This window comes from Sphaerodactylus townsendi, linkage group LG05 (assembly GCF_021028975.2).
Source record: "Sphaerodactylus townsendi isolate TG3544 linkage group LG05, MPM_Stown_v2.3, whole genome shotgun sequence".
NCBI lineage: Eukaryota > Metazoa > Chordata > Lepidosauria > Squamata > Sphaerodactylidae > Sphaerodactylus > Sphaerodactylus townsendi.
The window spans coordinates 27,236,285-27,259,235 of record NC_059429.1 but is presented as its reverse complement, the minus strand read 5'-3'; the positions used below and the strand labels follow the sequence as shown (position 1 = coordinate 27,259,235).

The 22,951-nt window shown below is 46.0% G+C and overlaps 1 protein-coding gene across 2 annotated transcripts in view; it reads right to left on the bottom strand.

Annotated features, from left to right (window-relative positions):
* Positions 1 to 22,951, bottom strand: part of BRINP2 (BMP/retinoic acid inducible neural specific 2) — a 118,294-nt gene that overhangs the window by 45,922 nt on the left and 49,421 nt on the right. The window contains exons 2-3 of one of the 2 annotated variants that reach the window (XM_048497646.1): positions 21,503 to 21,538; positions 4,480 to 4,835 (exon numbers count right to left, since the gene is read on the bottom strand). In XM_048497646.1, the coding sequence (XP_048353603.1) occupies positions 4,480 to 4,760 (281 nt within the window). In that variant the 5' untranslated portion in view covers positions 4,761 to 4,835; positions 21,503 to 21,538. The remainder of the gene's footprint in view (positions 1 to 4,479; positions 4,836 to 21,502; positions 21,539 to 22,951) is intronic. The other variant, XM_048497645.1, reaches the window with a different exon arrangement.

Below are 22,951 nucleotides of genomic sequence, written 5' to 3'. Positions count from 1 at the left end.
TTGGGTGGAGTGAATGCCCCAAGGAAGAAGACCCTCACTGATCCAGCGATAGACCTTCAGTGTTTTTAAAAAAGAAAGTCCGTCTGATCATTTTAAGAACATAAGAACATAAGAACTAGCCTGCTGGATCAGACCAGAGTCCATCTAGTCCAGCATTCTGCTACTCGCAGTGGCCCACCAGGTGCCTTTGGGAGCTTACATGCAGGATGTGAAAGCAATGGCCTTCTGCTGCTGCTGCTCCTGAGCACCTGGTCTGCTAAGGCATTTGCAATCTGAGATCAAGGAGATCAATTTTGAAATGATAGCCTGAAGAGTAGGAGGAACTGCTGTGGTGTGGGTGGGGAAAGGCAGGGAGGAGCAAGAAAACCCAAAGAAAGCCAAACACACATGGACTTCCTTCTCTTTTGCTGCAACGGTAGAGAAAACGTTGCACTTAAGCAGGTCTTGGAAACGGCAGACATTCTCTGATCTGAGGGTGAGATGACTTCCAGAGAGGGGGTGTAACAGGGTGTGGAAGCTCAGACTCCCTTTTTGGAGTCTGTCTCACTCCAACTTTCCCCCAGAGAAATAAAAGAAGGAAGCTCTGACAAAAAAAATGGAGGGGAAACTCTGTATGAGAGAATGTTGGCCCATATGCTGACAGACACCTCCCTTTGTAGGCACACTGAAAAAGTAGACTGGAACTTCAGGTATTGTGAAACAGAATTTGTAAAATTTATTTTACTAGCAATGAAGGCTTCTCAGTTGACTTGAGAGGTTTTAAACGCTTGTTGATTACAGAAAGTAAACAGCTTCTACTTGCGAGGTTACTCAGTCAGTTACAATAAAGTTTTCCATTTGGTCACACGCAGGTGGCCAATATATTTCTTCTCTTAAAGAGGTTCTGGTTCTTAAGCTTTCTCCTACACACAGGTTCTATTTTACTTCAGCTTTCTCTCACAGAGGTTTCAGCTTTTAATTGCTACACACAGAGACACTAGATTCTCTCTGATCCACACCCTTTCTAGTTCACACAACCACCCAAGTCTTAAGACTGGAAGGACTCTGGCTCAACACTCGCCACCTTCCCTTGCAGTCCCCTGTTAGGGCCTAACTGCCCCCTTTATGGACTGGTCTTCTCCTGACTGGGCTTTGAACTGGGGTTGGACAGACACTAGTCTGGACAGCCAAGCTGCCAAGCACCTGAGTGGCGGATTCACCTTCCACCAACCCCAGGGCTTTCCCTCACACTCTACCAAGCCTCCACACCCTGACTAGAGCAATCTGACTTCTTGTCAGAACACACAAGCAGCGACAGAACTCTTTTCCTGATCTGCTCTCTCTGCTTTGGATCTTGGTCCAAGCACGAACCAAGGAAAAAGAACCCTCAGCACTCCAGCTGCCTCCTTTTCTTCTCCCTGGCAATTTCCTCCAGCCAATCAGGACTGGGCAGGACTTATCTCTTTCAGGACCGTCTCCCACTGGAAACCACTTCCCAAATATGGGCATTTGTCACAGGGGGAAAAGGTGCATAACCGACAATCAAACCCAAATGGAATATATGCTTAACGCAAAGGACACCACACATGTGTAAAAGCCCTCAGTATCCCAAAACCAACATCCCTCTATATGGTGAGCAAGGATTTCCACATGTTTATCTATGGGGCAGGTGGGATGGAGCATCCAGGGAAGTACCTAGATATATGTGAGGATCGGATCATCTGAATATGCTTTAAATGTAACCTAAGAATTACTCAATGTGCAGACAAAGAAAAATAGAGAATACATTATGTGCACAGACCGTATGAGCATTCACTGTAACATATATACATGACAAGTAGAAAGATAGTCTCAATGATTCCGCTGTATATTTATTATACTGACGTCTCACTTTTCTTTCAGGGTGCTCAAGGCACTGTACATGGGATAGCCAAGTGGTCTTCTATTCACCTAGCACTCAGAATTAGGGCTGCTTTACTTTAGCCAGATGTACTTTCAAGCCATGCCTGGCTCCTACGATAATTCATCAGAGTCCAGTGCCTCCTGCGCATGTGCATGCAAACAAGCACCGGGTACAATCCACTAAGAAATTCTGCTGTATGAAAAGAAGCAACATGAGGTCAACATGACTTTCCTGCACATTTTGTATTTATTTTGATGAATGGAAGTTGTATCTAAAATCTTATCTCTGGATTTTTTTTCACCACAACTTTAACTCAGCGTGGGTTATGAACAAAGGCCAAAGAAGCCATTAAACAGTGTGAAGCAGACATAGGGCACCAACTGGATCTAGCCAGATCTCCAACCTGCATCACTAGTGAATCCAGCAGGTACTCTACCTCTCTTATGGGGAAGTTAACTAATCTTGAAGTACTTAAACTTTGGAAGGCTTTTACTTAGCATGATGCCATGACCTCCCTTCAGCTGTCCTTGATGGAAGATACAGGAAGAATCCTTATCCAGAAAGACAATATCACTGTGAATCTGAACACACAGAAACAACAGAACATGCCTTTCTCCAAAGTCAGTACTATAAAAATATACATACTGTTTTATTTTGCCACTGCTGCACAGATTTCCAGGTCATACAAAACAATTTTGTAATTCCTGGCTGTTCACAGATACCAATCCTGATATAATATACACTATTGTCAGGATTTGTGTAGCAGCACTTGAAATTTGTCATAGGGTGGCTGCTATAAATCAGGCTTAATTAATATTAAAGTTGTCATACTAGAGAGTACTATGATTTCATTTCATTTTCATTTCAATTTTAATTTGTACCCTGCCCTATCCCCAAAAGGCTCAGGGTGGCTAACAACGTAAGTAAAATACATTATAACAGTATGATTAGTAAATACATAAAACTGAAATAAAGTCAAATTTCAGATGGCGCCTTAACACTAAAAACAATTTTATTTGATAGTTTTAGTCTTCTACCTGACAATTCCATTGTTCAATTTGCTCACCCCCTTTTTAGCTTCAACGTTTTTTGTTTCCTTTTAATATATATGTTCTTATCCCATTTTCTTTATGTTCCTATGCTTTTCTTGGGTTTGCATTTTTTTACAGCAGATTCTTTTAAATGTAGTTATTGGTTTAATATTTTGTAATTTTTTAATTGCTTGTAACTTATCTACCTTATGCTGGTCTAGGACTGTAAGATGGATGGATGGATGGATGGATGGATGGATGGATGGATGGATGGATGGATGGATGGATGGATGGATGGATGGATGGATGGATGGATGGATGGATGGATGGATGGATGGATGGATGGATGGATGGATGGATGGATGGATGGATGGATGGATGGATGGATGGATGGATGGATTTAGGCAGGAAACTTTACAGTGGAGGGTGCCTCACAGGACAGAGCCGCTAGTCTTCCACTCCATCATTTTTAATATTGATCCAAGCCTGCCGGATCCATGCTTAGGCCCTTTTGTCACCAATCCACACAAACAGCTATGGGATATGGATCCACACTGCAAAGCTATCCTGTTTTTATACCACTAACTTTAATTGCTTCGCCCAGAGAATCTTGGGAATTCAGTAAAGCAAAATGTTGAGAATTCTCCAACAGAGATCTTTGCCCTAACAGAAAAATAGTTGGTATTTCCTGCCCAGTACCAAAATATCCAGACTTCCTTAGCAGATCATTAATCAACCATGCTACTCATTTCACCTTCTACCCAAAAATACCCCTTGAAGGAGTAGAAATCTTTTCATTAAGTTGAGGTCCAGGCCATTTGTAATCCTCTAATTATGACAGCGAGCTCTTTTCTGATACCCGTGCAGGTGTCCCAGGTAAGGAAGAGGACTCTCCTATTCCAATAAAGAAGGGCATGGCTGTTTAACCAGCTTCAATCTGTACTGAAGCTATACCATGCTCCAGGCATTCTCAATAGGATTGTCAACCCCCAAGTGGTGGCTGGAAATCGCCCTCTATTACAACTGATCTTCAGGCAACAAAGATCAGTTCACCTGGAGAAAATGGTCGCTTTGGAAGGTGGACTCTTTAGCATTATATTCCATTGATCCCTTCCCCCTCAGGCTCCACCCCAAAATGTCCACGTTCCCAACCCGGAGAGTTCCCAACCCGGAGCTGGCAACCCGAATTCTCAGGAATCTTTGGAAGGTGGAGGCTCCAGGATCAGCATCTTGCAATATCATGATGTATTTCTAGCCATGTAACATGGCTGGACATGCTACGATTGACCTAAAACTCTATAGCATGATATCACTTCCATGTATGGGCCCGGAAATGATGTCATGATGTTACAAGGCACCATTCTGCCCCCCACATTTCCCCCTCACTGCTTGCCAGAGTGAGGATGGCCAATGGGAAATGGTGGCAGGATTTCCTCTGTGCCCCCTTTCCCCCCAGAAATGGCAGCCCTACTCCGCAGGCATCCATTGGCAGGTCCACCTTGGCTCTTCCCCTCCCAAAGCAGTCTGGCATGCTTCTGCAGCCCTTCTCCCGCCTCTCAGGCTTACCTGTAGATCCTGTACCTGGTGGTGAAACCCTGCCGATAGCGGTCCATGAAGTCAGCATATTCTGGGGCTCGGTGGAATGGTCCTCTGTCAGTGAGCAGCCAGTCCAGTGGCACTTGGCTGGAGGTGGTGGCGGCTGCGGTGCCCGCGGAGGCATGTTGTTCGTGCAGCGTGGCACCCGCGGTGGCCAACCCCCAGCACCCCAAAGTCAGCACCAATACCGATGATGCCCATGAGACCATCAGCCACAGCCCGTTAAATCGAGCAACACGCAGCCACCTCATGCTTCTCCTGCTCAGTTGGCTTCTTCATTCTCTCACCACTCCTTCACTCTCAGTGGTCTTTCAGGATTCCCTGCACTGGGAAGACACATAAGAGATGGGTAAATATACATGGATGCCTCCCCTGAGCAGATTTAGAGTCCAATCTTACGCACAACTACTGCAGTTTAAGCTCATTGATATCAATGAGTTCAGGCTGGAGTGGTACTGAACTGGATTACTGTTCCAGATTCCCCCTTTCCCCTGTTTCAAAAGGGCAATTTACAACAGGATGTTGAAAATTAAAAAAAGAGAATACAGTCGTTATATAGCAAGAGAGGAAGAAATCTTTTAAAAAGACAACCTGGCAGAATATCAAAAACCCTCCTAAAAGCAGCAACAGAATAGCCATTAAAAACTTTATGGTCTTTTCTTTAACAAGAGCTGCTTTCGGGTAATGGAAAATATCCTGAAATACCTTATCAAGTTTTGTTCTGTCCTATAATGTGGAATAGGGAGAGCTCAAGGAATGAACTTGGCTGCTAAGCAGCCCAGAGGACAATCCTACAAAATAAACAAACAAAATCTTAGAGCAGATCTTTACTTGATCTTTTCCAGGGCCTTCTACCTGTCAAAGATGAAACTACCAATGCGGAAGTAAAAAGCCCTATCGAGGGCCAGTTCTCTGGACGAGCTAACCTCATATCTCAAGGGCAGTCTCTCCATGTTTGAACCCACATTATGCTCCCTGGAACAGCATTTCCTCAATACCCCATCTCTCTGGAAGGTTACGGCCACTTCAGTCCTTTCATCAGCTTTTTTGGCAATAGACTCAACCTTATGCAAAGGGATACTGGTGGAGATAAAAGGAGTGTCACCTTGCTATCACTGGCCTGTAGGTGAGCCCACAAAGACCTATTTATGTCAGAGGCCTCTGCCTAGTGCCGGATTTACCTAGAGGCTTGCCAGGTTGAAATCTAGGGTTTCAAAATCTAGGGGGCCTCCAACCAAGGTATGTAATATTTTTGACATTGTCATTGACCTTTCTTACACATGCTGGCATAACACACTGTAGTCTCTAAACAACCCTTCAGTAATTTTCCTTGCACTCCTTTTCAGAATAATATTGTCTTAAGCCAATAATTTGACACTGGCACTAATTTCTGTATTGATTTTGTCCTTTTAGGATTTCACTGAAGTACACCTCATTCTGTGGGCTCCATCTGTCTCTAGTTGTGAGGGTGGGTTAGGGTTAAGGATTGGGAGGGGCCTCACAAGTGGAATAGCCTAGGGCCTCTCTTCATCTAAATCCGGCACTGCCTCTAACTGAGAGCCACTGCCAGTCTGAACAGACAATACTAGCCTCCATGAACCAATGGTCTGATTCATCTTCATGTATGTTCATGTCTCCATGGTGATAAACAAAATCATAAATTAATTAACTAACAGTTTGGCACCCTTTTAACGGCATACCAAGATCTGCCATCGGGGTTGTTGTGATTATTTATTTTTTAAGATATATGTATGGAGCTTTTCTCCACAATAGAGATCCACAGCAGCTTAGATCATCTTCTCCTCTTCTGTTTTGCCTGACCAACAACTCTGTGGGGTAAGTTAGGCAGAGAGAAAGTGATTGTCTCATGGTCTCCCTGCAAGCTTTTATGGCAGAATGGGGGAATCAAACCTGGGTCTCATGGATCCTAGTCTGACAATCAGAACATTACATTATGCTGACTCTCCCTTACTGGGAGGATGGAGCATAGACACTACTCCTATCAGGATAAGTTGCCATTCTTCTGCTTTGGGATATTCACACTCACTGAGTAACACATCTGAGTTGGTGCTTGGGGCATACATCTTGAAGAAGCCCAAGTGGAATGTTTACTTTGCCTGTCCGCACTACTTCGCTGACTTATTATCCACACAGCTGTGTATCCTGAGTTATGCACAGTTAAATGCCAGAGGAATCGACCAATCAATCAATCTTTATTACAAACGTGGACCAGCATAAGGTAAATAAGATACAACTGAAAGAACATACTGGCAGAATATACTGGCAGAAGAAAACTGGGTAAACCAAAAGGTATAAGAACATAAAAGGAATTAGATAAAAGTGAAAATATTAAAAAGAAACCAATCATAAAAGAACAGTAAAATTAGCAGATAAAAAACTATAACTATTAAGCCTGTTTTATAGCACAGACCATCCTGCAACGTACTTCAAGAGCTGATACAAAAAACCTGGCAACACTATGTTATATCAGGGGTGGTGTTTTTAAGCAGCCGGGAAATATAAATTGAACTGTGCGACCTGGAATTCTATTCAAAAAAGTGCGACCTGGAATTCTATTCAAAAAAGTGGCAAAATAAAGCTCAGACCTCACCGACATGTGTCCCGCATGAGTGGGCTCAGCCTTTCCCAGTACTAGACAGTTTTTCCCACAAGAAGGTTGGCCCTTTATCTGACCAGGAAAATCCCTGCTGGGCTGTTGACCTGAAGGGTTGCTAACAGCCAAGAACTTACTGAGCCAAAGCTCACCCGTCACCTCTGCCTACACTGCCTCCAGCCAAATTCGAACCCAGCAATCAAGAAGCACGGGGGGAACTGATCAACTCAGAATGCTCCTGGCTAATTTCAAAATCCAAACCTGGGCCTTCCAGCTATCGCAGAGCTATAGACCTTACCCATTCCACAAGAGGACACCTGCACTAGCGCCAGATCCCAGCTCTACCCAAGAAGCCAGTCGTTTCTCCTCATTAAAAAAGGGACCCAGAATTAACATCACAGTAAAAGCATGGGGCTTGTTTCTTCAGTTTTAAAGGCTGCCAAGGCAGTGCAATGCTGAGTGACAGCAACAAGAGCAATTTGTCAGGATCACGGCACCCATTGTCAAACCAGCCAGACAAATGAAAAAAGAAAATCCCAGACAGACAAAGCAAACACACCGTCAAACAGACAAACAGCTCGGAGAGCTGAACATATCACCACATTCAAGGACTGGGTTTTGTTTTGTTTTTTTGCCTCCTGCTAAATTTTTGCTTCCGTTTAAGAATTTAAATAAATGTTTAGATCATTCCAAAGAGTTTGGCGTGATGGATTCACTTCTAAATCCAGCTTCAGTGCCAGAGCAGAAGGACTTGAAAGCCTTTTCCTGGAACCATGGGTTTGTTGCTTTGAGAATAACCCCTCACCTGCTGGCCCAAATGCACTGCAAATTTCACAGACACTTACTCATTCCCCCAACTGTGTTCTTACGTACCTCCCACTGTCAGACAACACACCTGAGCCAGGTAAAACATCTTTTTCCTGGCGCACCAGGCCATGAAGCTGCCTGTGTGTAACTGTCACCCTTAGAATGTTTGTGCCCTTAGAACAGTGGTGGCGAACCTTTGGCACTCCAGATGTTATGGACTACAATGGCCAACTGGCCATGCTGTAAGGTACTGATGGGAATTGTAGTCCATAACATCTGGAGTGCCAAAGGTTCGCCACCACAGCCTTAGAATGTTCGCTCAGATGGCCAGATATGAGCAGTGAAAACAGTACATAGGCAATAACTCGAGTGGACGTGAAACACATACACACATTGCCGTGTGAGACGTCAGGTGGGGTTCCCCCCTCACACGCAGGTTCCTTTCACTCTCTGTGCCTCACCCACTGCTACCTCACACCTACTCTCATACACATTCAGCGGAGAGAGAGGGAAGGGACGGAGGGGGAGGCATGCAAGGGAAGAGAAGTGAGGGAGGGGACAGAGAGTGAGGGGTGACATGCAAGGGAGGGGAGGGAGCGGGCCCAGCATCTGGATATGACCCACCCACTCTAGCAAAGGGAAAGGGGAGGGAGGTAGGGGGAGGGGGAGGGGTGCCATGCAAGGGAAGAGAAGTGAAGGAGGGGAGAGAGTGAGGGGTGGCATGCAAGGGAGGGGAGGGAGGGCCCAGCCAACCTAGATTCTAGACTTCCCTTACCTTTTATGCTAATCCAAAAGTAAAATTAAGTCATATTAGAGAACAAAAAGAAAATTAAAGAGGAGTGCAGCAATCAGTGGAAGCCAGTGCGAATCACCGGAGTCTGCTGCTCATGTTGATGTATGGGGAACCAAACCCAGTTCTACAGATTAGAGTCCACCACTCTTAACCACCACACCACCGGGGCTGCCAGATCCACATTTGGGAAACTCGTGGAGATTGGGGGGTGGAACCTTGGGAAGACAGGGACTTCGGTGGGTTACCATGCCACAGATTCCACCCTCCAAAAAATCTATTTTCTTCAGGGGAACGGCTAAAAAATCTCCTAGGCACCCAAGATGAACATACAACAGCAATTAAAAATGAACCAAAACAAACTTGATTAATCGGCTACATTAATAGCTATTTTGACAAAAAAAAGGCACGCACGCCCCTAATTATGGAACAGTGCTGTTTATAAAAATGCAATTATTTACAATACAAGTCTGCAGAAAAAACCACAGGGAAGCTGTTGCCATCTTACAGGAAACATTCCTCCCCCTCCTTTCCACAAGAAGGGATGCTTTTTCTTGGATGCCTGCTGTGAGATGTGTGTGGGTAATCTAAAAAACAAAGTAGGCTTCTTTTCTTCAAACTGTTGCTCTCATTCATATGTCAACGCAGGCAAACTGAATTGATTTCATAACCAATTAAAATATAATGAATCATGTAGGGGCCCTGACCTGCACATCTCATTAGATCTCGGAAGCTAAGCAGATTCAGCCCCAATTAGTATATGGATGGAACACGACCAAAGGGTACCGGGACTGCTGCGCAGAGGCAGGCAACAGCAAACTGCTGCTGAGCGTCTTGTGCCGTGAAAAGCTTACGGGGTCACCATAAGTGGGCTGCAGCTTGACGGCTCTTTCCTCCGTCACCAATCATGGAGGAGACTTAACTGGATTACAGCCCTGTTCCCCACTAGGGAGCAGCAATGGCGTCGTGGTTAAGAGCAAGTGCATTCTAATCTGGAGGAACCAGGTTTGATTCCCTGCTCTGCCACTTGAGCTGTGGAGGCTTATCTGGGGAATTCAGATTAGCCTGTGCACTCCCACACACACCAGCTGGGTGACCTTGGGCTAGTCCAGGGGTCTGCAACCTGTGGCTCTCCAGATGTTCATGGACTACAATTCCCAATTGGCCATGCTGGCAGGGGCTGATGGGAATTGTAGTCCATGAACATCTGGAGAGCCACAGGTTGCAGACCCCTGGGCTAGTCACAGCTTTTCGGAGCTCTCTCAGCCCCACCCACCTCACAGGGTGTTTGTTGTGAGGGGGGAAGGGCAAGGAGATTGTAAGCCCCTTTGAGTCTCCTACAGGAGAGAAAGGGGGGGGGGTACAAATCCAAACTCTTCTTCTTCTAGTGTCCCCATACGCACCTGTTTACTTTTAATGATGGGCAACCCCCCTCCCCCATCTTGATTTAGAACTGAGCTTGGCAAACGGAACTATTATGCTCAGACATCAGAAAACAGTTTGGGTGTTTTTGCCCACATCCAATCCAGAACTTCATTAGAAACTTTCAGTGCTACTGAGGACACTCGAAGCAGAGTCTGCTTTGGCACCATCGAAGTCAAGGGGGAACCCATACGCATTCCTCCATCTCATTCCCACTAAGAATGGGGCAGACTCAGGATTAAAGAAATTAGGGTGGCGCACTGTGCGTCTGGAACAGCACTATGTGCTTACCCCTGTTGCACAAGTAAAGCAATCCGTGCTCTTAAAGAATATCGACACACTCGGCTTGTACTGTGTGCCACATGCATATGCAAACCAGGCTAGTAACCTCAAAGAATTCAGTGTGCTTAAACTGAGCTATTCTTTTTTAACCTCGTGTTAGACTCTCTGTGCGTGTATAACTGGAACAGGCAAACATCACTGTGCATAGAAATCTATTCAACAGGAAAGGTGGAGGGAAGAGTACAAATTAAGATGTTTTGAAGACAATTGACTTTTCACTCCCTGACAAAAGATTCTTTATCTTTACCCAGCCGTGCTGTTACAGCAGGAAAAGATTTCAATCAGCCCTAATTGATTCACACCCTGTATTCCAGCTTTCAAGCAGCCCCTCTAACCCTGGTGAGCACGTCAGAACAAGCAGGATTCCCACAGAGCAAGAAACGTCACCCCAGGTGGGCAAATTCCTCTCTGCCACAAGAGGGGAGGCTAAACTTGCAAACGTCTCCATCACCATACTCAATAAAAAACAATTCTGAGCGCAAGAAACCAAGCTTGCCAATCACAGCGTGTGGTGTGCTATTCTAATGCAAATCTAACAGATGCAGTATCCCCACAAACTCTTGCTCTTTTTGTTGGTAAACTCTTGCTGTAAGGCTGGCTTGCGGGTACATACAGCTGTGTGATGTGTGCAGTGGGCTCAGTGTGAATGCATGGCTGTCTTTCTCAAGGAACACAGGCCTAGGGCTACCAGCCATCAGAGCCCATGCTCCCACTGCTGCTCAATGAATCAACAGGAATAAAGAGAGATGCTCTACGAATTTTCCAAACCTTTATGGTAAATAGTATGCAGAGTATGGAAATTCTTAGAGCACTCCCAGCACCATGACATCACTTTGAGGTATAAAACCCAAAATGACATCACTGCACTGCACAGTTCCAGTTTTGGAATCCTCCAGACCCTTATCTCCATACTGCTATACAGACCGCTGGACATACACAATCCACCATCGTGAAATCAATAAAGGGACTGCAGTGGAGCAGCACTTACCTATGAAATTCAGAGGAGAAGGGCTCTCGTACTTCAAAGCAAGTGTAATGGTTGCAGGGGTGTCCAACTCTGGTGGGCCAGATGTTCGTGGACTACTATTCCCATCAGCCCCTGCCAGCATGGCCAATTTGGGGCTGACGGGAATGATAGTCCATGAACATCTGGGGCACCAGAGTTGGACACCCCTGGAGAGTCGGACCAGGATCTAAGAGCCAGGATCAAATCTGCAATCAGCCATGGTTAAGTTTGATGTTTCCACCTAGGGTTGCCAACCTCCAGTTGGAGCCTGAATATCTTCTGGAATCTCCAGACTACAGAGATCAGTTCTCTTGGAGAAAATGGCTGTTCTGAAGGGTGTACTTGATGGCACCAAATCCCACTGAGTCCATCCCCAGGCCAAAACCTGACCTCCCAAGCTGTACACCCAAATCTCCAGGAATTTTTCAACCTGAACCTGGCAACCCTGGTTTATAGCCCTTTCCCCACAATGGGAACCCAAAGCAGTTTACAACATTGTTCTCCCACCTCAGTTTTATTCTCACAACCACACCTGAGCCACTACCAGCTTTTGAAGCCCCTAGCCATAATAAAAGAGTGTCATCCATCAAGTTTCCATTGCAGAGCAGGAATTCAAACCTGGGTTTCCCATATTCTAGTCCAGCACTACAAGCATTATGTAGGGAGGCTATGGCAGGCAATCTCCCACCTTCAACTCTCAGCTGCCACTGCTGCTCAATGAAGGAGCAACAACAGGGAAGAAATCAATGCTGTGACATCACTTCCAAGTATGTACGTAGAACTAACATCGTGGCATTGCACAGCCCCATTTTCTGCAGTCCCTGCCCCCAATGTTCCCAGGGATTGTCACGTGAGGCCTGGCAACCTTACCACTTTGCCATGCTAAGGGTGCCACTCACCTGCCCCCAGTGACCATCTGCCCGTTAATCCACTCGTGCTGATTGTTGTAGCCTAAGGAAGTGCAAGGGGTTGTGCCTGAACCCAGAAGCCACAGGTGATGCTTTAGGAATTTCCTCCATTTTTATGGTTTTCATCAAAGTGATTTGGTGGGTTCCTAAAGAGTTGATCCAAAATGATGCAGGCCTGGCAACACGATGCTATGCCCTTGAAGTGGGCTGGGTGAACATGAGCTAATCATTTTCTCTCCGCCTAACCTACCTCACATGGTTGTTATGGGATGAGGGAATCATGCATATTGCCCTGAGCTCCTATGAAGAAAAAGTGGGAAAGAAAACCACTAAACAGATTGATTTGTTTATGACTCTACGGTTTTACCATAGAGTTTCTGGTAATTCCTAGAGTGGTGTGATGTCAGTTTTCCCTGGAAGTGATGTCACTACGTTTGCCTGGCGGCCATTTTTAATTATTATTTTTCTTTAGCCACTGATCAGAGCAGTGGAGAGAAAAAGGAGGTGGGGCTGAACCCTAGAAGAAATCTATGAAGTGGGTTACTGGCAGATGATTCAAACGCCCATCCTGTGTTTAGTTGTAACAGATGTCTGAGGGACTACTTGTAATGTCTGAGGGACTACCTCTCTCAACAGCCTCTGAGATAAGAAACATAAAGCCTTTTTTCCTGAAGGAGAGAGAAAAGGAGGAAAAGGTGAGAAAAGAGGGGAAAGACAAATGGTGATCTAAGAGAGAAATGCAGGCAGGAACAGACTTGTGATAGCTAGAAGGAAAGCACTGGGGATTGTAGAAGTTGGAGAAAAGAACTTCTTGGAGTCCTGCTGTGAGAGTGAAGCTCAAGGTAAATACTTTGTTTTAGACTGACTGAGCCCTAGGAAGAAGCATCTGTAACCAGTGCATTTCTTCTTCTGAACTACAAGTACAAAATGCCTACATCCCTTGGAACTCAGTTCCTTTGGTTACCAGGTGTAATATCCCTTCTGTCCTGAACCCAGAAGCAAAGCCATCAGTGCTTTGAGATTGTGCCCAATCTGTATAGTAAAAACCGTAGAAATTAGGAAGATTCCTAGAGCACTGCTGATATCACTTCCTTGTTTCAGTTTGGTTGACATGTCATTGACATCCTTCCCCTAACTTGCCCCGGCCTCAGCACTCAAGTGATCACTGACGGGAATGAAGGAATGTCAGCAGGAGGCTGCCTATCAACAGCAGGCAAATGGCAAGTCTATTTTCCACTTAGGGTTGCCAGGGAAAGTCTGGCAACTAGCAGGATTTGGAAGGGCAGGGACATGGCGGCACCACCAGCAACAGAGCGACATCATTTTGGGGAGAACCTCAGAAGCGATGTCATGCCTCTTTAAGAATTACTGAAAACTATGGTAAAACCACATGGTTTTCAGAGATTCCTAGGGAGCACTGGTTTTGCAAGAAGAGGAGGTTATTAGTTGGAGATCTCCTGCCACAGTAAGAGGCCTGGCAGCTCTATCTGCACCCCCTTTGTAGTTGAAGCTTCCCTGTTTACTTGCCTCGTCGAAGTTCTTATTGCTATTAACAACAAGACACTGCAGCTGTTGGAACCCATCAGAGTTGATAATAGAAATGCCAGACCTGAAATGCCTCCAAGCACTTGCCTCCAAGCTTATCTGCAGAGTCAGGCTACTAATTTGTACTGACATTATGCTAGTCTTGTTCTCCCTTGTTCTGCCGCTTGTTTCCTAGGAGTTTTCTAGCTCCTCTACCCTTCAGTACCCTCCGAAGGAAGCACACCCTTAGGAAGGGCTCAAAAACTATACGGAACAGCTGACTAGAATGTCCAATCAGACCCAGCCAGGAAGTATGAAGCAGTGCTTCTTGCATGAGGCTCATAGTGCCAGCAACTTGTCTCCTCTATGAAGGCTCTATCAGATTGTTTGACCCCGGTTCCTTCCCATTTTGACCTCATGCCTTGCCTGTGCTTCTTAACCTAAGCAGAGGTGCAACCGGTGCTTTTGTACTTCTGACCAATAAGAGGGATGCCAGCCTCTGGGTGGGAGCTGGAGATCCTTGAGATACACCTCATTTCCAGACAACAGAGACCAGTAAGTCCCCTGCCAGCCAGCTGATCGCTGTGGGGGAAGGAGCCCCAGAGCGGGGGATCTCCCGCCCCTTGGCAGGGGCCTGGCAAATCTACTGAACTGCTACAAGACAGCTTCATATGTTCCTAAGCGACAGCAGCAGCCCAGGACACAACACTGTAACTCTCCCACAAATACCTCCATATTCAACTAATTTATTTTTGCCTTCAGCAACGAGTTAATATTTTTTCACCAAGCAGACTGCAACCCTGCATATCAAAAGTATTAATCACAGCTTGGTTCTTTTTTAGAAAGTGGTTCCATTTTTTAATGAGGAAAAGGCATAGGAGTTCAGCAGGAGGAAACCGGGAGTGAGGTGTCTATCTACCCATCTATAACTCCATCAGTTTATCAAACTGTGATCCGGGACATACCAAGCCTGACAACAACCTCATCCAGCCTGCAATGTTTCCCACCAAAGGCACCCGAGGAAGGAGACTGCAGCTCTTTCCCATGTTTGATCAAGTCTGTGCCTGAGTTGCACTCAAGATGAACGCCAAGCAGATGCCTGAGAGCCCCACGCTTTTTTGCACAGGTAATCCTGACTGTGTGATTCAGTCTGGCCCAAAAGCCCACTGAAAATTTTTAGTGCTGGGCTCCCCTGGAGCTCTGATTATAAGGTTGGGCTGGGGCTGGTAATAGCCTCGCTGTTCTGTTACAAAAGATCTCAAGCGGTTCAGCTAATGCACATCGTTCATGACCTCCCAGCCCTTCTCTCCTCCTGTTATTGCCGTCCTGGGCTCTATTAATGCTCGTCAATCAGCAGTTTCAATACACTCCCTGCTATTCTGGTTCTCGGATCCCCACCTCGCTTATCCACTGAATCTCCACCCTGACCTTCCTCACCTGCCGCTGCTAGGCCTTTTTCTGCACACGGCAAAATTACAGCTTGCCGTTGCATTTTATTAGCAGTCTGCCACCACTCCAGTTCCTCCTGCTGTGAGTCCATCTTGACCATTCGGATGACACACTCTAACAGGAGTCGCTTGAGGTGATGATCAAGACAAGAGGAAAGGCTTCATCAGGCGTACCAAGCAATTTCCAAGACTGTTCGAAAACAGGCTTCATGCTGGCACAGAGCAACAGCGTGGCTGGCCAGGATCAGGGGCTCAACTCTGGGGTATCCGGTATGGTCTACGGTCACAACATTCCATGGGGTAAAAGGGAGACCAAGGACAGCTTTTGGTATCATATGAGAAGGAAGGTTGACAGTTATGTTTGTGACCATTGTTGATTAGAAATAGACATACCCTGATTTTCCAGTTAGCTCAGGGCAGTTTGCAACAAAAGGTAAAATCATCATTACAGTGCTAACAACAGAAAATACATGCCCACCACCACCCCATCACACAGAGAAAACTAAAAAAAAACTTCCTTCAGCTTCAGACCATTTGGAAAAACAGCAAGAAGAAGGGTCTCCTAAAAGCCAAGAGGGTTTCAAATTTTGTTTCTTCTTCCTGGCATGCAGGGGGGGAAACACATACCAGCTCAATGCCCTGTGCTAATGAAGTCAGTTCAGCATCAAAGCACCAAGCCCCCATTAGTGCCAGGGGTTCCCCCACAACCAGCAGGCATTTCCCTGTTGATGCTTAGGAGGGCAGCATGGAGAATAGTATGAAACTAGTGGGGGGGCACATTAGCAGCGTCGCAACATGCTGATGTCACTCCCCATATGCCTGAAAGTGACATCAACATGTTGTTGGGGGACCCCAGGGTGGTCTGGCACTTGAGCAAACTCTACGGTTAAACTCTATGGTTAATGATGTGGTGACATCATTTCTTGGTGCAAATCAGCACATTGCTAGTGACATCATTAAGTGATGGGCAAGCCCCCGCCCCAGCAAGGTCAGAACCCAGGAATTGGGCCAAGTAGACTGAAGAGTGGTCTTGGTATATTAATTTCCACAGCAACTGAAAAGTGTATTCAGTTAATATAGACTCCGGCTCAATTTCCCACCAACAAATTGACAGAAGCCATAGACTACAGTTGCCAAGTCCCATCCCCCCGCCCCCGCCCCGGCCTCCAGTGGGAATGGGTGGATAGAGTTGCCAGATCCAGGGTGGGAAACTCCTGGAGATTTGGGAATGGAGCCTGGAGAGGAAAGGGCACTCAGTGGGGCACAAAACCATAGAGTCAACCCCCCAAAGCATCCATTTTCTCTAGGGGAAGTGATCTCTTAGTCTGGAGATGAGCTGTTATTCTAAAGAATCCCCAGGCCCCACCTGGAGGCTGGCATCCCTAGCACAAACAGGCACCACAACAAAATTACAGGGAAACATGGGGAGTATTTAAGTTGTGAGCAAGTTTGTACTGAACAAAAGTCACTTGAATCATTTATTTTCTTTGGCAAAGAAGCTGGATTATCCTAGTAACTTGAAGCAGGGGTGGGCAGTGAAAGACCACAATTGGTTGTTAGGGTTTTTGAAAAACATGCTAGATTAAGTGAATTGCCAGGCTGAATCTTAAAGAAGATGTTTGTCAGATTGGGTCTGAACATCACAGCCTGAATAATCTGCCTTGTATCCTTTCCAGTTTTGTAACACCCAGTCTGACGAAGCTCAAAAAGCTGGCACAGGCTTGGTCAATACCCTAGAAATTCAGTAAAATTCGGATTCGTATTTATTCGGGCATAAAATTATCTGTATGTCTGAATAAGACAAATAACATATTCTAATATAACCAAATATTCGGGTATACTCGAAAAATTCGGGTCTGTATGATTTTTTTGTATTTTTTAATTTTTTGCATTTTGGTATGCAGGGGGTGCATTTTTAAAGCATCAAAATTTCAGGGTATCATTTGGAGACTGTCTTAATGATGCCACCCATGTTTGGTGAAGTTTGATTCGGGGGGGGCAAATTTATGGACTCCCAAAGGGGGTGCCTCATCCCCACTGTTTCCAATGGGAGGTAACAGGAGATGGGGGCTACCTCTTTGAGGGTCCATAACTTTGGCACCCACTGAACCTAACTTCACCACACTTGGGTGGTATCATCAGAACAGTCTCCAGGTGATACCCTGAAGTTTTAGTGTCACTAGATTTAAAAATTAACTCCTGACAGGCACCAAAAATTTGCCTTCGGAGACTGTCCTGATATGGGCAGGAAAATCCAAATTATAATCTGCCCCAGGTTCAGTGCTTTCAAGAAGCAAGGTTTCCCCCCTCCCCCCACAGCATCACAGTACATTTGTGCACCTCTGGGGGTTTCCTCCCACTTTTCTCCAGTCTTTTTTAAAACCTGCTTTGCTCTGAAGTCTTGAGAAAGATCACAATAAAGCCTAGCTGGCTGGATGCTGTGTGGATGGGAAATTTTGGATTTTCCTACCCACACAGCTGCCATTTTCCTTGACCATGAGCCCTCCCCTGCAGTAGAGGGCCATTAATCTATTTTAAATTGGCAACAAAATAACATTCTTAGCTCTCATTTTTAAAAAGCAGGGTCCACAAACTTTTTGAGTCTGTGGACACCTTTGGAAATCTGGCTCAAAACGGTGGGCACAACCATGAAATGACCATGTGATGCCAAAACCATGCTATTTTAATCTGTGCAGCCCATCAGATCTCTGAAGGTCAATCAGAAGCACTGCTGGGCAGGAGCCCCATCTGGCCCCACCCACTTTCTACAAACACTTGGCAGCCGCCAGCGGGGAGGAGGAGGAGAGGAAGAAGAGGAGAAGTTTGCATTTATATCCTGCCTTCTTCTACAGCAGGGGTAGGGAACCTGCGGCTCTCCAGATGTTCAGGAACTACAATTCCCATCAGCCTCTGTCAGCATGGCCAATTGGCCATGCTGGTAGGGGCTGATGGGAATTGTAGTTCCTGAACATCTGGAGAGCCGCAGGTTCCCTACCCCTGTTCTACAGTAAGGAGATGCAAGGCAGCTTACAAACTTCTTCCCTTCCTCTCCTCATAGCCGGCACCTTGTGAGGTAGCTGGGGCTGAGAGAGTTCCAAGAGAACTGTGACTAGCCCAAGGTCACCCAGCAGCTTCATGTGGAAAAGTGGGGAAGCAGATTCAAAGCAGCTTACAATTGTCTACCCTTCCCCTCCCCACAGGAGACACCTTGCTAGGCAGGTGGGGCTGAAAGGGTTGAGAGAACTGTGACTAGCCCAAGGTCACCCCAGCAGGCTTCATGTGTAGGAGCAGGGAAAAATTCAGTTCACCAGATTGGAGTCCACTGCTCATGTGGACGAGTGGGGAATCAAACCTGATTCTCCAGGTTATTGTCCACCTGATCTTAACCACAACACCATGCTGGCTCTCCGGTGTCAGTAAATGTCATGGCACCCACAGGCACCAGGTTGAAGATCCCTGTCCTAGCGATTACAAGAGACTGCTTACAGTTGAGAAAAAGGAGGTATAAATCCAAACTCTTCTTTTTTAAAATGAAAGCTGTAAATTAACCAAACCTGTTAAATCTATTGTTACAATGCTATACCAATATTTAAGAAAAAAACCCTGCAAACATGGACAGAGGTGGCCATTGCTGAAGGAGTGGACAGCGACACCTTCTACGTGGAAGCCCTGTGGCTGCCGTGTTTTTATCTACAACTGCACCAGCAACTGAAGAACCACACAATTCCCTTCCCATATTTAAACCACCCTTAAATTCATAAACAAGAGCACAGATTCAAACACTTAACAGAGATTACTTATGCCTTCATAATTAAAAAGGGCCTATGCACTAGTACTTTGTAAATTGGACATAGATTAATGGTCTATGGGAATTCTAGGGGGTGGGGGTTATTTAGACAATACAGAATTGCCGATAGTCCACCTTTGCATTTGCTGAACAAGCCTGAAGATAAATAAGCCCACATGGGTGGGGGGGGGGGGAGAGTTGTGCCCCATTAAGCACAAGCAAGTCCTTTTGTTTCCTGATCAGGCTGCGAATCCTGGAGTCAGAAAGGAAGTGGAGTGAAAAGACAAATCGAACAACATCTCTGAGCACCTGATTTCCCACCTTGAGCTGCTCTTTTAATTACAAAGTTGTTCCTAATATTTAATCTAAATGTACGTTTCCAAAGAGGACATTCATTATCTTGTCTTCGGTGGCTAGGGAGAATTGTTGTTCCTTTTGTATACACCAATGGGACAATGAAAAACAGGTTTACACTTTTTTTTCCATGAGCTAACCAGAAGGAAATTAATTGTCCCTCTTGATAGGTTCATGTCAGTGGTGGGATTCAAATAATTTAACAATTGGTTCTGGTGGTAGGATCCAAATAATTTAACAACTGGTTGTTTAGAAGCATCATTTTAACAACTGGTTCTGCTGAAGTGGTGCGAACCTGCTGAATCACACCACTGGTTTATGTACACTATTCTGATTTATCTATCTTTACAAATTTAATCCACAATTTGGAGTAGTTTGCACTCTCATTCTAAGTGAACCTCTTTTTGACTGGGTCTCATTTTCGTCTGTGCTCTGCAATTTAAAGCAGCCCATCAGTCCTAGAAAACTGCAGCAGACAAAAATAGAACCAGGGGGCATCCATTGAAAATGCTGGGGGGAAGAATTAGGACTAATAAAAGGAAACACTTCTTCACGCAACGTGTGATTGGTGTTTGGAATATGCTGCCACAGGAGGTGGTGATGGCCACTAACCTGGATAGCTTTAAAAGGGGCTTGGACAGATTTATGGAGGAGAAGTCGATTTATGGCTACCAATCTTGATCCTCTTTGATCTGAGATTGCAAATGCCTTAACAGACCAGGTGCTCGGGAGCAACAGCCGCAGAAGGCCATTGCTTTCACATCCTGCATGTGAGCTCCCAATGGCACCTGGTGGGCCATTGTGAGTAGCAGAGAGCTGGACTAGATGGACTCTGGTCTGATCCAGCTGGCTTGTTCTTATGTTCTTATGTTCCTCCTTTAGAACTTTTCTTTCTGCACCTTTAAAAAACGGTGTCTTCCTGTACTCGGGGCAAACATCCTATCACATTTTTTTGTACTGTCCTTTCAAAGAGCTTAGGGCAGCATATATGACTCTTAGTCCATTTTATTCTCACAACAAGCCTGTGGGCCAGACTGACAGGCTGATTCCGCATGAGCCAAAAACAGCGGTGTGAAAACGGTGTGAAAACAGTATAAACCCTTTTACACCGTTTTAAACCCTTTTACACCATTTTCACACTGTTTTCACACTGCTGTTTTTGGCTCATGCAGAATCAGCCACAGAGAATGAGCAGCCCGAAACTGCTCACTGAACGTCATGGCAGAAGGAGGCTTAAATCTGGTCTCACCAGTCCTAGACTAACCAACTAAGCACTGCATCGGATTGGCTCATATCTCATCCATCTGAAGCAGAGCCAGCCAACCGGGGGTTCTTGAGCTATATTTGGTCCCTGCTGTTGTCAGGAGAAAGCATCCAAAAAGAAGACATTCTGCTTCATATCTGTATTTTTAAAGAAGGGGTACAGTTAAGATGGGAGGGGGGGTGCTAAAGAAGAAAATGAGAATAGAACCTGTCAAGAGATATTCCCCATTTCATTCCATGGAAAGTGAGTCCCCTGGCTTCAAACACATCACTCTGCATACATTGTGCAAATTGACACAATCAGAATTCAGCTCCAAAATAGATTCAGGTGGGCAGCCTATCTGAAGAAGCGTGCATGCACAACAAAAGCTTATACCAAGAATAACGCTTGAATTCAGACTTTTCTCTGCAGTTCCAAAATATTTAGGCCAAACTTGAGATGGCAGGCAAGATCCATGAAGTGTCTCTGGACCAGGATTTTTTTCCCCACTTGAATGCAGCCACCCAAGGGGAAGGGGCCATTTGATCAGAGCAGCAGCTGGGGGAAGGGGGGGGTGCTTAAATCTATGGATGGTTTTCCCTGTCACAATTTCCCTCCTTCCTACAAGCAGCTTTTCTCGCTGCAACAGAAACGATATTTGGAACTGTGTCTCTGTGTGTGTACACGCACACACACGGGAGAGAGATTTGAATTTGAAAAACAAGCAATAAAAAAGAGCTAGAAGTACCTCTTTCTTCTGCATTGCTCTGGTAGCCTTTCCTAGCTGCATGAAAGTAAAAGAAATAAGAGTCATCAAACTTCACTCTGAAACACCAGCCTGACACACTTGCTTGTGGTACCTTAAAGGCTCATACGTCCACCCTCGGTCTTTGTACCTCAGTAACCACCTGTGTCTGTCACGCAGTAACGGCTACCAAGGGTACACTCCCCTTTTGTAACATCACTGGGGACCTCTTCCCACAGAAGGCCTGTCACTCATGCGCTGCCACCGGAGCAGTGTTTTATGCTGCAGGCAGCACCCCTTGCTGTTAACCAGAGCGCAAGGCCCATCTGTGGGAGACAGTTCATTTGAAGCTGAAACTTCACCCTGCTGCTTTCCCACTGCCGCTGCACGTGCAAAAGGGAACGGTTATCACCTCCCGTGGACCCTGGCGGCGCACTGAGCTCCCTGGGGACTCAAAGGCAGCCAAATGGAAAATGTGACGAACAATTCAACACAGCAGTGATCATCTCTCCCCAAGGGCCTCGGCAGCACCGGCAGCAATGAAGAGCGGAAAATAAGCATACAGGCTTCGTGGCGCCAGTCGACAGGGTCTCAGAAGGACATACTCAACTAGACCATTCTTGGCCTGATGAGGAACCCCTTTTCAGAGTTCTTTTTTTCTAAACTGTCCTTATTGGGGGCGCTCTCCCTAAAATAATTAGACCCCATTTTACAATGCAGGAGCAGCTGTAGTGTAGCGGGTTAAGGGATTGTAGAATCAGAGTTGGAAGAGACATCAAGGGCCATCCAGTCCATCTCCCTGGACTGACTGGTGCTGCAAACTTGCTAAATCTCCATTATGAATCTTGTATCTGCTGTCCCTCATTTTTTATTCTCTCCACTCTCCCACCTTCCTCCAAGGAACCTGAAGCAGCATACCTGGCTCTCCCATCCTCCATTTTGTCCTCATTACACTCCTCTGAATAGCACTGCCAACTCTGTGCGGGAAAATAAAAATTTAATTGATTTTTATACCACCTCTCCCCTGTCAGAACCTGAGGAGGGTCTAATCAGGGGAGGGGAGGAACATCAGCAGATGTAGTGTCACAAAATCTTCAAATCAGCCTTTTTTCTCCAGGGGAACTGATTTTTGTCATCTGGAGATCTGCTTTAATTCCAGGAAATCTCCAGGCCCCACCTGTGAGGCATGTGAGGTTGAGATGTGTGACTGAACTCAAGGCTACCCAGTGAGGAACTGTGGCTCCAGAGGCTTAGCTCCAATGGGGCGAGGCACGTGCGGTGCACTGGGCGTGCTCCCTGGGGGATGTGTGGTGAGGGTGTTCCGGGGGGTGGGGGGGCGGGGCAGAGAGGAGGATGCACCAGTGCACCAGGAGCTTACCCCCCTTGCTACGCCTCTGCTTGACTCAGTGGTAGAGCATGTACTTGGCATGCAGAACTTCCTGGGATCAGTGG